At 42.2% G+C, this 15,029-nt stretch overlaps 1 protein-coding gene across 1 annotated transcript; it reads right to left on the bottom strand.

Annotated features, from left to right (window-relative positions):
* Positions 1 to 1,169: 1,169 nt before the first annotated feature.
* Positions 1,170 to 14,672, bottom strand: PSMG1 (proteasome assembly chaperone 1). Its single transcript, XM_039528596.1, has 7 exons — positions 14,516 to 14,672; positions 12,337 to 12,446; positions 8,317 to 8,468; positions 7,660 to 7,722; positions 4,268 to 4,466; positions 3,641 to 3,777; positions 1,170 to 1,385 (listed from the first exon to the last, which is right to left on the bottom strand). Exons 1-7 carry the CDS (start codon positions 14,650 to 14,652, stop codon positions 1,311 to 1,313), a joined length of 873 nt encoding a protein of 290 aa, XP_039384530.1. The 5' UTR covers positions 14,653 to 14,672; the 3' UTR covers positions 1,170 to 1,310.
* Positions 14,673 to 15,029: the final 357 nt, after the last annotated feature.

The raw sequence follows: 15,029 nt of genomic DNA, 5'->3' as shown, positions 1-15,029 counted from the left end.
AATCAAACTGACTATGCTGAGAACGATAAATCAAACTGACTATGCTGAGAACGATCTAAAAAGTAATCTTTCTTTCCTGTAAAATGACCCAAATACATTTTAAAGTTCTCATTGTAGTAACAGCACTCTGATGCAGTTGGCTACAACAGAATATTAACTCTTCGTGCCACATTTGCAATTATGATCTTGAATACATTGTCAGGGACAATATATAGTTAATGTACCGCAACTTTATGCCAATTCCAATATTTAATTTTAAAAACAGTCAGATCAACATTATAAACCATAGGATCTTAAAATATTAACCTCTAAAATCATTTTAACTTTAAATACTGAACATTTAAACTATTTGCTTCTCTTTGAAAATTTCCTATTCAGCATAAAGGTGACTGTTGTTCTTACTACTCCTTTGTCAACTCAGTTAAAATGGTTGAAGCAAATTTTTATTGTATGGATGTAGACAGACTTTTAATATTAAAGTCAGTTTTGATTATTATTTCTTATTTGTATTAGTGCAGTACCTAAGAGTCATGGACCACATTGTGCTAGGTGCTGTTAAGATTAAAAGCTTATTGGAACAGTTTTGGCCTGCAAAATTTCTGACTACCATAAAGTATAATTTCTCTTTATGTAAGAGACTGCCAGCTAAAATATTGAGGCAAGTTCCAAAGTGAAGTAAAAATGGAGTCACGTATTTCACCTGCTTCCAAATAGCTGACAAGCAGAGCGGGTGGGAACATGGAATTATGTGTAAAAATACAATTCAGGATTCCACCATTTGCATTAGTAAGTTTCCAATATGTCTTTACCATGATATTTTTAACATATAAATATTTTGTACATAAAATTTGAAAACTTCTGAGTATCTTTATTCAGATCACCCACAGATTTTTAAGACAACTCAACTTTTATAACTCAAAATAAATGTAAAATTATGACATCATTAGATATTAAACCTACTTTTCTGTTTTGAATATAGCATGTGTATATTTAAAACAAGTCATTCAATCCACTTAAGGGAAAAATGTGCATTTAATCCTCAAGTCATCTTCTTTGAGTTAATAAACTGTTAAAAATATACTCCCATCTAGTGAAGGAAGAAAATTTGACATGTGTTAAGTCATTCTAGGCATTGAAAAATGTTCAAATAAAGAGTACCTCAAAATATAAAAAAAAAAATCTATTAGGATTTATTCCACTTTTAAAGAAGCAGCTAGAATTCCAAAATATCTTCAAATAAGCAATTGGAGTTGACAAAAGCACACATCAGACTTGAATGTACTGGTTGGTGATAAGTGTCCACTTTATCTTTATGTATAGATGTTATTATGAATTTCATTGGTTGTCACTAATTTCTTCAGTATCTCTGCACTTCTGGACATATCCTAGTAAAATAAAGAAATAGTCATTACTAATAGGTTACACAACACTTCAATCATACTCTTTCCTACCCACTCAAAAAACTTTATTACAGTGAACAGCAATATGATTAAAACATTAACAGTAACTCCTCACTTAACATTGTAGTTATATTCCTGAAAAATGCTACTTTAAGCGAAACGATGTTAAGCGAATCCAATTTCTGCTGTAAGAATTAACGTAAACGGGGTGAGGTGGTGTGTGTGTGTGTTAGGTTCCAGGGAAATTTTTTTCACCGGACAAAAGAGTGTGTGTGTGTGTGAAAACACACACACACGCACACAATATAAGTTTTAAACAAACAGTTTAATATTGTACACAGCAATGATGATTATGAAGCTTGGTTGAGGTGGTGAAATGAGAGGATGGAAGAGGGTAGGATATTTCCCAGGATGCCTTACTGCTAAATGATGAACTAGCACTCGGCTGTGCCCTCAAGGGTTAACACAGTGTTGTTAATATAACCTCACGCTCTACAAGGCGGCACGAATGGAGGGAGGTGAGACAGCATGGCAGAGAGAGACAGACACACACCATTTGCATGAGAGAGAGAGACGTGCATTGCCCCTTTAAGTATGCTGACCCCACACTAAGTACATTGCCTTTTTAAGTAGATCAGCAAGTTGAGATAGCAATTGCTGCCAGCAAGCTCCCTCCAGTCCTGAGCCCTGTTGTGTCCCCGCACCCTGCTCTGTAAGGGGAGTGGGGGGAGGGGAGAAGGGGACACCCTGACATTAGCACTCCTCTTCCCCTCCCGCCACCTCGCACAGCAAGCAGGAGGCTCCCAGGAGCAGCTCCAAGGCAGAGGGCAGGAGCAGCACATGGCAGTGGGGGGAGGGACAGCTGAACTGCCTGGCAATTCACAGTCTGCTGGGCGGCTGCCACACAGGGAACTTAGGGGAGCAGGAAGCAGATGGGGGGCTGCCGGTCCACCCTGGTTCCAAGCCCCCACCAGCTACCTGCAATGTGCTGCCAAACAACGTTATAAGGGAGCATTGTGCAACTTTAAACAAGGATGTTCTCTCATTGATCAGCAACATAACGTTAACCGGACGACTTTAAGTGAGGAGTTATTGTATAAGAGTCAGGTGTTATGAAAGAAAGTATCTAGAGAGCTAGTGAAAGCTCCAAAGGAGTGTCCAGTTTAATCACACACTAGGACAAGTTAACCTGTAGTCTCTTGCTCAAATAGTTACACCCATAAAAGGGAGGGGGAAGAGGCTGTATTTTTATTTCCCCTCAACAAAGTTCTAATATTATCAATTTAGAAGCCTTGTTGGATCCTAAAAATTCATCAGTGGTGTCTGAAAGCTGGAATTTGCATCTCAGTCACAGCTGAAAACAGCGTATTTCAAAGATTCTCCTACCAACCACTTTTTCCATTTAAATTCAAGTTCAACTGGCAAAAACAGGGTGAGTACTTTACAGAAGTCATTCTATAAACATGTTCATTCAAAACATTTAAAAAAAAAAGGAAAATATTCAACTTTTTGCTTGCTGATGGAGACAGTGTGGCCTAGTGGATAGAGCACTGGACTAGGACTCAGAAGACCTGACAGTCATGGGGACTTTGGCTCCTAAATCCCTTTTGAAAAAAGGGAGATTTTGGCTTCTAAATCCATTAGGTGTTGCGATACTGAGCATACCAAGGCCAAAAATACCTTTAAAAATCTGGACCTTTATGATTAATATGTCCCTGAAGTCTGTACTCTTTCAGCTTTAATAGAAGTTGATACAACTAAAAAAAATTAACATTTTCAAAATAATGTTTAAATGAGATCTAGAATGGCTCTCATCTGATACACAGCTAATAGCATAGCACCATTTTGACTATGGATGCACAGTGGTAAGATATTAGCTCACGGACCAGTAAGCAGCATGAGTAGCTTAGAGGCTTTTAATAAGATCTATAGGAAGTTCTATTTACAATAGCCACTTGAAGTTATTCCTTTAAATACCAGATTATAATAAATTCAAAAATGAAACGATTCTTGTGAATCTAGAGCTTCTCACACACTGTTGCTAAGAGGCTAATCACAGATGGAAGCAGTTTAAAGCATTTAAGTGTTCCAATTTGTAAGGTTTATATTCAGGATGGCCTGTTAATCCAAGTTTGTCTCTCTCAAATACTATACATCTAAGTCTTATTAGTCTACAACCTCAGACACTCCGATACTAAAAGAGAGAGAACTTTCCACTAATCTTTAAAATTAAGCTTTACCTTGACTAAACTCTTCAGGTTCTTAGAAGAAAGCACAGGCCTGAATGCTTCAATTGTAACAGTGTCCAGTTTGATGACATCCGTGTAACACTGATACAGCACTGCAGGAATCTGCCATACTTGACAATAACTCAGAACTATATATAACCAAAAAGAAAAGACTGTTACATCAACGTAATCTAATCCACACTGCATAACATCTCTTTCAATTTAAGTAATATACCATTTTGCTATGGGGTTGCATCTCTGACCATCTTGGCTAATAGCCATTGAGGGACTATCCTCCAAGAACACATCTAATTATTTTTTAACTCAGTTATGCTTTTGGCTTTCACAACTTTCCCTGGCAAAGGGTTCCAGAGGATGGCTCTGTGTTGTGTGAAAAAGTACTTCCTTATGCCTGCTAATTTCATTGGGTGACTCCTGGTTCAAGATATACTGTAAGATGTAATGTTACGCAATTGGAGGATAAACTTAAAATTAGGATAATCAGTTAAACGTTATGCTGTTCAAAATTAACATTCACCAATAAATGTCAACAGTTAGCATAGGACACAAGCATAACCTTGCAATGTAGCAAAAAAATAAATGAATGAATGCAAGAATATAAATTAAGTTGCATAATACCAGCAGCAGGGAGACCCTGTACAATATTTGGCTGCTCCAGCAGTGGACAACAGATGGTCTCTTTGAAGTCTTTTGTCTTTAAAGCTTTCAGAAAAGGAGAAGGAAGCGTTAAAGTGGATTCAGGGGTTTTATAATCAGTTACGGGACATGTTGAAAGAATGGTTACTTGCAGATCCTCCTCCCGCATACAGCCAAAAACCTGGAATGAAAATATGAATTCCACCATAAGTGAGGTTTATGCTAATACAGGAATGGAGTCCAATTACAGAAGACTGGGTTCATTTTAGTTCAGAGGGCAAAAAGTAGGAGGGGAGGGGTTGGATGGGGCGGCAGAGGGCAGTCAGGGAGCAGGGGTTGTGGATGGAGCAGGGGTCCCAGGGTGGGGGCCGTCAGGAATGAGAGAAGGGGTTGGATGGGGCAGCAGGAGGCAGTCACAGGTGAGGGTTCCAGGGGCTGTCAACGGACAGGGAGAAGAGGTGGGTGGATGTTGTAGAGGTCCCGGGGGAGCAGTCAGGAAGGAGGGAGGGAAGGTTGGATGGGGCGGTGAAGGGGGCAGTTAGGGAGAAGGGAGTGGAGGGGGCAGGGGTCCCTGGGGGCAGTCAGGAAGGAAGAGGGGGGTGGACGGGGCAGCAGGTCTGGGTGTGGTCAGAGACAGACAGCAGGAGGGGTGGATGGCGCAGGGGTTCCGGGGCCGGGCCATGCCTGGCTGTTTGGGGAGACACAGCCTCCCCTAACCAGCCCTCCATACAATTTCTGAAACCCGATGCGGCCCTCAGGCCAAAAAGTTTGCCCACCCCTGTGCTAGGTCATCATCTGAGACTGCTATAACATGAAATATATGTAGAATGCGGGTAAAAAAAGAGCAGGAGACATACAATTCTCCCCCCAAGGAGTAAAGTCACAAATTTAATTGACACATTATTTTTGTAATGAGCATCATCAGCATGGGAGTATGTCCTCTGGAATGGTGTCCGAAGCATGAAGGGGCATACCAATGTTTAGCATATCTGACATGTAAATACCTTGCAATGCCGGCTACAGAAGTGCCATGCGAATGCCTGTTCTCACTTTCAGGTGACATTGTAAATAAGAAACAGGCACCAGTATCTCCAGTTAATGTACACAAACTTGTTTGTCTTAGCGATTGGCAGAATAAGAAGTAGGACTGAGTGGACTTGTAGGCTCTAAAGTTTTACACAGTTGTGGTTTTGAGTACCGTTATATAACCAAAAAAAATCTGCATTTGCAAGTTACACTTTCATGATAAAGAGATTGCAGTTCAGTACTTGTATGAGGTGAATTGAAAAATTATTTTTTATCATTTTTACAGTGCATATATTTGTAATAAAAATATAAAGTAAGCACTGTGCACTTTGTATTCGGTGTTGTAATTGAAATCAATATTGAAAATGTAGAAAAAATCCAAAATATTTAATAAATTTCAATTGGTATTCTTTTGTTATAAATGTGATTAAGCACAATACATTTTTTAAATTGCAATTAATATTTTTGAGTTAATCACGAGAGTTAACTGCGATTAATTGACAGCCCTAATAGGAATACATTTTTGGATCCCTTACTCTTCCATGTACAGCCTTCAGATGTTACTACTTTCTACTCTAAGATCAATACACACTTACTAAAAATGGCTTCATTTTCTACATGGTCTTGTCATTTTTACAACTGATAAGTTAGTAAAAATGTGCAGATATCCCTCCCACCACCTTCTTAGGATTCATCACCATGAAGACGACAAGGAACGATATGGGAAATATGCTACGGAAGTTCTCTTATTTATGTATATGGCAGCCAAACAATAAATTACTCCTAAAGATAGGCAACTAATCCTCCACATTAATGTTTCGTTACCCTATAACTTGAAAACAAAGAGACTTGCTTCTGATGATTTATGCTTTCCCTGAGAGAGATTATGTAGTCATTGAAGAACCAGCAAAATTATGACATCACAAGAGATTGAAGGCAGAGCAATGGCAGCAGAGGGGTAGGGGTGAAGAGCAGCAGAGGAAGAGAAGGGGGATTTTTAGTCAAACTGCTAACCAAAAAGAAAGCTGAAGTTTCTATTAACATCTATTTAACTGCAATGCCTAATGGAATAGAACACTTGTTACAGATTAGAAACTGTTTTAGAAAGTTTAACTACAGCAGACACAACCAGTGTCTGCCCCATCGATTGTCTCACAAGAGCTCAGAACAACAAGCTTCCTAGAACCCCAAACCAGGAAAGACAAGACATGACATTGGTTGGTTTGCTTACCTGAGAAATATCATCAATATATATTTATAGATCTGCAAAGAGATTTTAAAATTGAATTGTACCTTTTTTATTTTATATATATAGGTACAATTCAATTTTAAAAATCTCTTTGCAGATCTATAAAGCACATTTTATTTTCCTTTCTGCCTCACGGAGACTGCTACAAACTCTTTTTTACACAATTTGCATAATATTAACAACTCTTATGATTTTACCTAAGCCTCGCAACATCTGTTGTGTTTGTTAATACTTCAGCTCCTGAAGTCAAGTGATTATGTGAATCTGAGCTTTCATTTAAAAAAAAAGTTCACAACCCATGAGGTTGCAGGAAAAAAAGATCATGAAAAATATGACCTGAGTGTACACTACACTTCAAAAACTAGAAGGCAAACAAAAATAACCCAATATTTAAGAATTTCATGATTTTGAAGTTGATTACATAATAGTTCCAGACCTGACTCATGCCTTTTGAGTGACTGGGGTTGACAATATTGCAAACTGTTTCAGCAGCAGCCTCTCTGTATGGCAGAATTATAGTGATGAAACAAAAGAGGCAGGAACTGAGCATTTCTCCCTCAAAGAAAACAGAACACACACTCCTCAGTGAGGACTTTGTCCATGCCAAGTTTCAAACTAGTTATTTTTGGCAGCCGTAGCCCTGTACAAGTGCTGTTATACTTTTCTTTCCTAAACAAAACACTCAATTTTCTTTCCTAAACAAAACACTCACCAAAAACACTCAATTTTTTCCCCCATATTTCCATAACTCATAAGTGGTTAGAATAATTCACCTCTGTTGAAATCAACAATGGAAAATTTAATCCTGAAAGGCAAATGTTTCTGAAAATGAGTATGAGAAAACAGAGGCTCTCTTCTGGAAACTGTTTTAGAAAGTTTAACTACAGCAGACACAACCAGTACCAGACATAATGGGATTACACAGAACTTCTTGGTACAAAATTCAAACAACATTTAGTTTTCTGAGTCGGGGGCGGGGGGAGTGATATAGAAAATAACTGAGCATTCTAAGCAGAGATGTTTTGTTTTTCTTATAAGAAGTCCCCCCCTCCCCCCCCCGAAAAATTCTTTGCTTAACTCCTGTTAATCTCAATTTTACCTTTTCAAGCCATTGAAATTGCTGATCTTCAGCCACATAGCAATTGCACTGGCACAACAATACCTAAAAAGACAGAATTGTAAACAAGTGATTCAGACAACTCAGTTACAGTCCCTTTCTGTCTCATATTAAAAAGATATTGACTCTACATGAACATGATATTGATTACACTCACACTATACACTACCACCATTTCAATGAGAATTTTCCATCTGCAACTGATATGAAGCACTCCATCTTGCCATGAATCTTCCTTGTACTGCACATAAAGGGCCAGATATTCATCTGGTGTAAGTCAATGTAGCTTTATTACACCAGTTTATGCTAACTGAGGATATGACCCAAAATGTTCACAGAGAACACTTATTAGTACTAGACTTTGAGGGTGGAAGTGAACACCTAGAAGTAACCTTGAATTCCATAATTTAATATAGCTATGTGGCAGAGTTGAGTACCCTAAACTTCCTGAAATGCAGCTCATGTCTCAGCAACCTCATCAAGCTGGCTGACAAATCACGTTTTTTTATGTGGTAAGCTAAGAACACTGCAACCTTACTGGTTTTCTTTTCTGAAAAGGACTCTCTTACTGATTTTCTGTTGAGAAAGAGAGATAAGGGGAGAGAATCATTTCTAAATGCAAACATATATGCCACTTACTGTTGGATCAGATATTAATTTGTAGAACAAACAGAAAGCATCTGTTGGAAGAACACTTGTTGTATTTGATGTTCTGCACCATTCATTCCACAATTTGACAGAGCCAACTGCTTCCCAGCATCCAGAATTCAGAACAAATGAGGACAGGAAAGCTGTGAACAACATCAGTATTAGTTTATATAGTAATATCAGATAGATGAGACATTCCCATTAAACCAAAATTCATGTAAAACCTCTTGAACTGGATTACTACAGTTTGTTTGTGGTTGGGGTTTTCTGGGGAGAACTCATTATCAATTACATTAAGTTAGTGGTTGCAACAAAACTACAAACTTTAGTACCCTTTCACCTGGAAAGATCAAGAATTAAAGTAATCTTAAATATTAATGTCATTTAAAAAAAATCACAGTTAATATTAATCAAATATATGTTCTATATATTCTAAATACTTTGTGTCACATGAAATATTTTGTTTTTCTCATCAGATAGTACAAAATAAACAGAAAAACGTTGACCCTTATTTGTCATTGACACAACAGATACTGTCCACTGTGCAGAGAGAACCATCTCCCTTCAAAATCAGTATCAAATCTACCGCATTCATTAACTGGTTGAAACTACAAGATATGTTCAGAATCTTTTCCCTTTCAGACTCATCTCTCATGATTAGACACACTCAAACAGAACACGCTAGTATGCAGCTATTTCCACCACCCCAGGGAATGAGTGCTACATTCATCTCAAAAACACACCTCCCACATGGCAATATAAGCCTCCATCACAGTGACCAGGATGCAATTTTCAATTCTGAAACAAATCAAACCCAAGTAGTGTAAATAGCAGGAGTGTACTATTCAAATAATACTTGCACTTTTGCCTTAATGAGTGAAGCAGCTTTTCTTATCTTGTTAATCCACATAATCATGGCTTTGGTACTAGCTTCTTCCTCAGTACCAAAACTCAGAGCAAGGCTCTGCTTGCTTTTGCCAAAAGTGAACTTCACAATTTACAGTAAGTGATCAAAAGTAGGGCTTGAAGAATTTATCAGACACCACCTAGCCAGAGACTAAGCATACTGATCAGAAACCAATATTAAGAGACAAAGAAGGGAGGCCCCTCAAGTAAAATCCAAGGGCAAATTCCTGATGAGAAAGTCAGATTTCATCCCTAGTTGACAGGAAAGGAAGGTGCTAGAATTCCTATCCTACTCTGCTCAATGCTCCACTCTCTGAGGCTAGTTTAGACTAGTATTTAAAGAGGTTTCAGACCACATCAGCTAGTTCAAACTAGCACACGCCTTCAAAAATTCTAGTTAAGACCAGGCAAACTGGACATTAGCACATGCTAAGAAGGCCAAGCTAAAGCCATGGGGGAAGCAAAAAGCCCAGGCTTTAGCTTGACCAGCTTACCAAGTGCTAAAGTACAACTTAACTAGTTAGGACAAGGCCTAGAATGTGAGAGTTAGATTATGGTGGCTAGTTCAAACTCACACTACATCTTTAAACCCTGGTCAAGACTAGATTTAAATAAGGTTCGGAAATTTGAAGTGCCAATCCACCCTTGGTCTGCTGGAAGGAGCTCTCTCTCTTTCCTACCAGTGGGGACTCACACTGCAAGAGAGAGGTGTCTTCATTATTATACTCCCATCCCAGTTTCCTGGCTGTTATAAGGCAGGACAAGCAGGTATAAAGTAACTCCTCGCTTAACGTTGTACTTATGTTCCTGAAAAATGCTACTTTAAGCAAAATAATATTAAGCGAATCCAATTTCCCCATAAGAATTAGTGTAAATAGGGAGAGTTAAATTCCAGGGAAATTTTTTTCACCAGACAAAAGACACATACACCTCCACCCTGATATAATGCGGTCCGATATAATGCGAATTCAGATATAATGCGATAAAGCAGCACTCCGGGGGATGGGGCTGCTTTACCTTGTTATATCCGAATTCGTGTTACTGCAAGTGGTTCCTCTGCGCCCCCTCCCCGCTACCAGTTACTTGCTGCGGCCCTCCCTGAGGCCCCCCTGCCCCAGGTCACCTCCGCTCCGCTTCCTCCCACGAGCGCGCTGCAGTTCTGCTTCTCCCCCCTCCCTCCCAGGCTTGCCGCACCAATCAGCTGTTTTGCGCGGCAAGCCTGGGAGGGAGGAGAAGCAGAGCTGAGTGGCATGCTCGTGGGAGGAGGAGGAGTGGAGGTGAGCTGGGGCAGGGAGCGGTTCCCCTACGCACCCCCCCGCATTATTTGCTGAAGCCCCCCTGCCCCAGCTCACCTCTCCTCCACCTCCTCCGCTTCTCCTCCCTCCCAGGCTTGCCAGGTCAAAGAACTGATTGGCGTGGCAAGCGGGGGGGGGGGGGGAGAGGGGGGGAAGAGAAGAGGGGTAAAAGCGGTTCCTCTCCCTATCCCCATTGTAATGCTGTCTCACCTATAACATGGTGAGATTTTTTGTCTCCCAAAGACCGTGTTACATCTGGGTAGAGGTGTATATATACATACACACATAAATACATATACACACACACACACAGAGTATAAGTTTTAAACAAACAATAATACTGTACACAGCAATGATGATTGTGAAGCTTGGCTGAGGTGGAGGAGTCACAGGGTGGGATATTTTCCAGGGAATGCCTGACTGCTAAATGATGAACTAGCACTTGGCTGAGCCCTCAAGGGTTAACACAGTGTTGTTAATGTAACCTCACACTCTATAAGGCAGCAGGAATGGAGGGAGAAGACACAGCATGGCAGAGAGAGACAGAGAGACACACCCACCGTGTGTGTGCACGGGGGAGAGAGAGAGAGATGCGCATTGCCTTTTAATTACGCTGACCCCACTCTAAGTACATTGCCTTTTTAAGTAGATCAGCAAGTTGAGATAGCTGCTGCTGCCAGCAAGCTCTCTCCAGTCCTGAGCCCTGTCCTGTTGACCCTCCGATCACCCCGCTCTCTGAAGATGGGGGGTAGGAGGACATTAGCACCATACACACAGCAAGCAGGAGGCTCCCAGAAGCAGCTCCAAGGCAGAGGGGCAGGAGCAGCACAGAACAGTGGGGGGAGGGTACAGCTGAACTGCCTGGCAATTCACAGTCTGCTGGGCAGCTGCCACACAGGGAACTTAGGGGAGCTGATAGGGTGGCTGCCGGTCCACCCTGGTTCCAAGCCCCCACAAGCTAGCTCCAATGGGCTCCTCTTTCTGCAAGCAGTGGACAAAGCAGGTGGCTGCCAAACAACAAGGGAGCACTGCGCAACTTTAAACAAGCATGTTCTTTAATTGATCAGCAACGGAACAACGTTAACCAGGATGATGTTAAGTGAGAACTTACTGTATCTCTGCTACCCTACGTGTCCCAAAACAGATTATTTGCATTCCATTGTAAAAAGTTTCAGTGCCTGCCTTTGCTCCTACTCTTAGCTTCTGAGTGGCAGACTGAAAGTGACATGAGCGATGAAGTCATCTTTATGGGATCATTTGCATTTTTCAAGAAGCGTCAGATAACCATATGGGATAGATACTTTTTAAAAAAATGTATTTTTAAATGCTACCTCCTGCAGGTATCAAAAGAAATAAAGTAATGACACTTTCAGTATGGCAAAGCAATGTACAACTTCAGAATTATTGGTGCTGTCTAAAAACGCATCATTACCTCAATTTACATTTGGAAAGTTCTCTTCACCAACATCAGATCTAAAAGTTTATCCCCTGAATGAAAAACGGAAGTAATTAAAATCCCTCCAGAGCATGGTCAGAATGCCTCCTACAGGAGCACTGCAATTCTCTACCCATTTTGCCAGGAACCCAGATTGCTGCTATCCTTTGCATAAAAAGGAGTTTAACAGTCATGGTGAGACCCAAAGCAAAATCAAACATGGCTTCAAGTAGAAAAGCGCTATCTTAGCACGCACACCTTCCCCATGTTCCTACTTGCTACTGCTCAGTATTCAAAAGTTACAGTGGGAGCAGGGCAAAACAATTGTATAGAGTTTCTATAGTACAGACTTTTTTCTCAGTCTGGACTACTTACCTACAGAATTATGTCCTATCGCCAATATAAACTTAGAGCAAGGAAACTGCTCATCTGTAAAGCTTCCAGTAGATGCACTTAACTTCGAATTCCAAAGGATGTGGACCTCCCTAGCATAAAGAAAAAGAAATAGGTTAAATGCAAACAAAACAAACAATGGATAAGAACACAGGTTGTGCAATAAGGTTAGATCCATTTACCTCTCTCTATGATCTGGAAAGACAATACAAAAATTGTTTTTGTGAGAATCATCCTACGTTACACAAATGAAGGAACACAAGCCAAAACGGGGAAAAAAACAAGTTAAAGAATATTTAGATAAGTTATATGTATTCAAATCAGAAGAACCTGATTAAGTTCACCCTTGGGCATTTAAGTAACTAGCTGGAGTAATCTCAATACCATCCGCAATTATCTTTGAGAACTCATGGAGGACAGGTGAGGTCCCAGACAACCAAAGAAGAGCAAACATAGGACTGAGTTTTTAAAAAGGGAACAAAGGACTTGGGGAATTACAGACCTAACTTCAACACCTGGAAAAATACTGGAACAAATTATTAACTAATCAAATGGTAAGCATCTAGGGGATAATAGGGTTCTAAGTAATTGCCAACATAGATTTCTCTAGAACAAATCATGTCAAGCCAACCTAGTTTCCTTCTTTGACAGGGTTACTAGCCTAATAGATATGATATATTTTAATTTCAGTAGGGCTTTTGACACAGTACCACATGACATTCTAATAAGCAAACTGGGGAAATGTCATCTAGAAGAAGTTACTATAAGGTAGGTACAAGATTATGGTCTTTCAACCAGTTTAAGAGTAGTAATCAATGGCTTGCAGTCAAACTGGAGAGATGTATATAGTGGAGTCCCACAGGGCTCTGTCCTGAGTCCAGTACTATTCAATATTTTCATTAATGACTTGGATAATGGAGAGTATGCTTATAAAATCTGCAAATGTCACCTGGATGGGAGGGGCTACAAGTACATTGCAGAACAAGAATAGACTTCAAAACAACCTTGACAAATTGGAGAACTCCTCTGAAATCAACAAAATTCAATAAAGATGAGTGCAAACAAAGTACTACGCTTAGGAAGGAAGAAATCAAATGCACATCTACAAAATTAGGAATAATTGGCTAGGCAGTAGTACTGCTGAAAAGAATTTTGGGGTTATTGTTGACTCATTCAATTTGTGGTCCCCTAGCTGATGCAGTTATGAAAAAGGCTATCATTCTGCGGTGTATTAACAGGTATGTCAGATATATAACACAGGAAGTCTTGACCCACTTTATTTGGCACTGGTGAGTCCTCAGCTGAAGTTGCATGTGTGGTTCTGAGCATAGGAAAATGAGGACAAACTGGAGAGAATCCAGAGTAAAAACATGAAAATGATGAAGTGCGGAAAACTAAAATGTTAAAAAAACAAAACAAAACTAGGCATGTTTTAGTCTTGAGCAAAGGCAATTGAGGGGGCTTAAAAGGGGAGAGACTTCATAGTCTTCAAACACCTTAAGGGCTGTTACAAAGCCCACATGTGCAGCTGGTGGGGCAGGGGATCAAAGTAATTATCTTAATCTGCAGCAAGGGCGATTTAGGTTCCATATTAGGGGAAAAAAATCCAGCTCTAAGGCTAGTTAAGCACTGGAAAACACTTAGGGATATTGTGGAATACCCAACCTGGTCCCACCTGTTCTGAAGCCCCTCCGAACAGCTGTCAGCGATGGGCCAGGTATACCCAGTCCTGCCTCGCCACAGGGGACTGGATCAGGGGACTCTTGAGGTCCCTTCCAGCCCTACATTGCTCTGACTCCTGCCTGACACCCACAGAGACAAGCGGGAGGGAAATAAGCTCAGCCCAGAAGCTGCTCTGCGCACAGGCCGCTCCGCACCTGCCTCCCACACGGGCGGGCTGCACGGGATCGGGCCCCCCCGTGCGAGGTTTTAGAAAGACAACGGGCCCGATCCCGCGTTTTCATCACAAACAGCGTCCGGGCGCCGCATCGCCGGGGCAGCGGCAGCAGCATCGCCGCGCCCCGCCCCCCCCCGCCGCGGGCGGGACCATCCGCCGCTGACACCGCCGGGCTCCCGAGCTCGCGCCCTGCGGCCTCCCGCGCGCTCCCGCGGGGGGGGGCTCGGTCCGGCTGCTCCCCCAGGCTCGCGCCCCCCGCGACACCTTTTCTTCTCCAGCTCCCTGCGGATCTCGCGGTCCTCGGGTGTCTCCTCGCGCTCCCCCGCCGCCACCTCCTCCTCGTCCTCGTCCACCCCGGCCCGGGACGGCGCCGCCACCACCTCCCCGAAGAACGTCGCCATCGAGCCGCCCAACCCCCACCGGCAACACGGGCCCCGAGGCCGCCCCCAGCAGCTCCGTAGCGCTGGCCACGCCCCCTCCCCGCAACTGCGCAGGCGCCAAAGAACCTCAGCCTCGCCGCGGGGGGAGGGGAAGGGCGCCGCTCTAGCGCCGCTGGGCACAGCGAGCTGCGGAGCCGCTGGAGCCAGGGGCGGCTCTAGGCACCAGCAAACCAAGCTGTTGCCTGGGGCGGCCAAATCTAGGGGGCGGCAGGCTGGGCCGTTGGACCTGCCGCAGGCATGCCTGCGGAGGGGGCGCTCGTCCCGCAGCTCGGCTGGACCTCCCGCAGGCATGACTGCGGCAGCTCAAGCGGAGCCGCCGGACCCGCGAACCGTCTGCA

Source organism: Mauremys reevesii, linkage group 1, assembly GCF_016161935.1.
Source record: "Mauremys reevesii isolate NIE-2019 linkage group 1, ASM1616193v1, whole genome shotgun sequence".
Lineage (NCBI taxonomy): Eukaryota > Metazoa > Chordata > Testudines > Geoemydidae > Mauremys > Mauremys reevesii.
The sequence above is the reverse complement of the archived record's forward strand: the minus strand, read 5'-3'. Positions and strand labels throughout refer to the sequence as shown.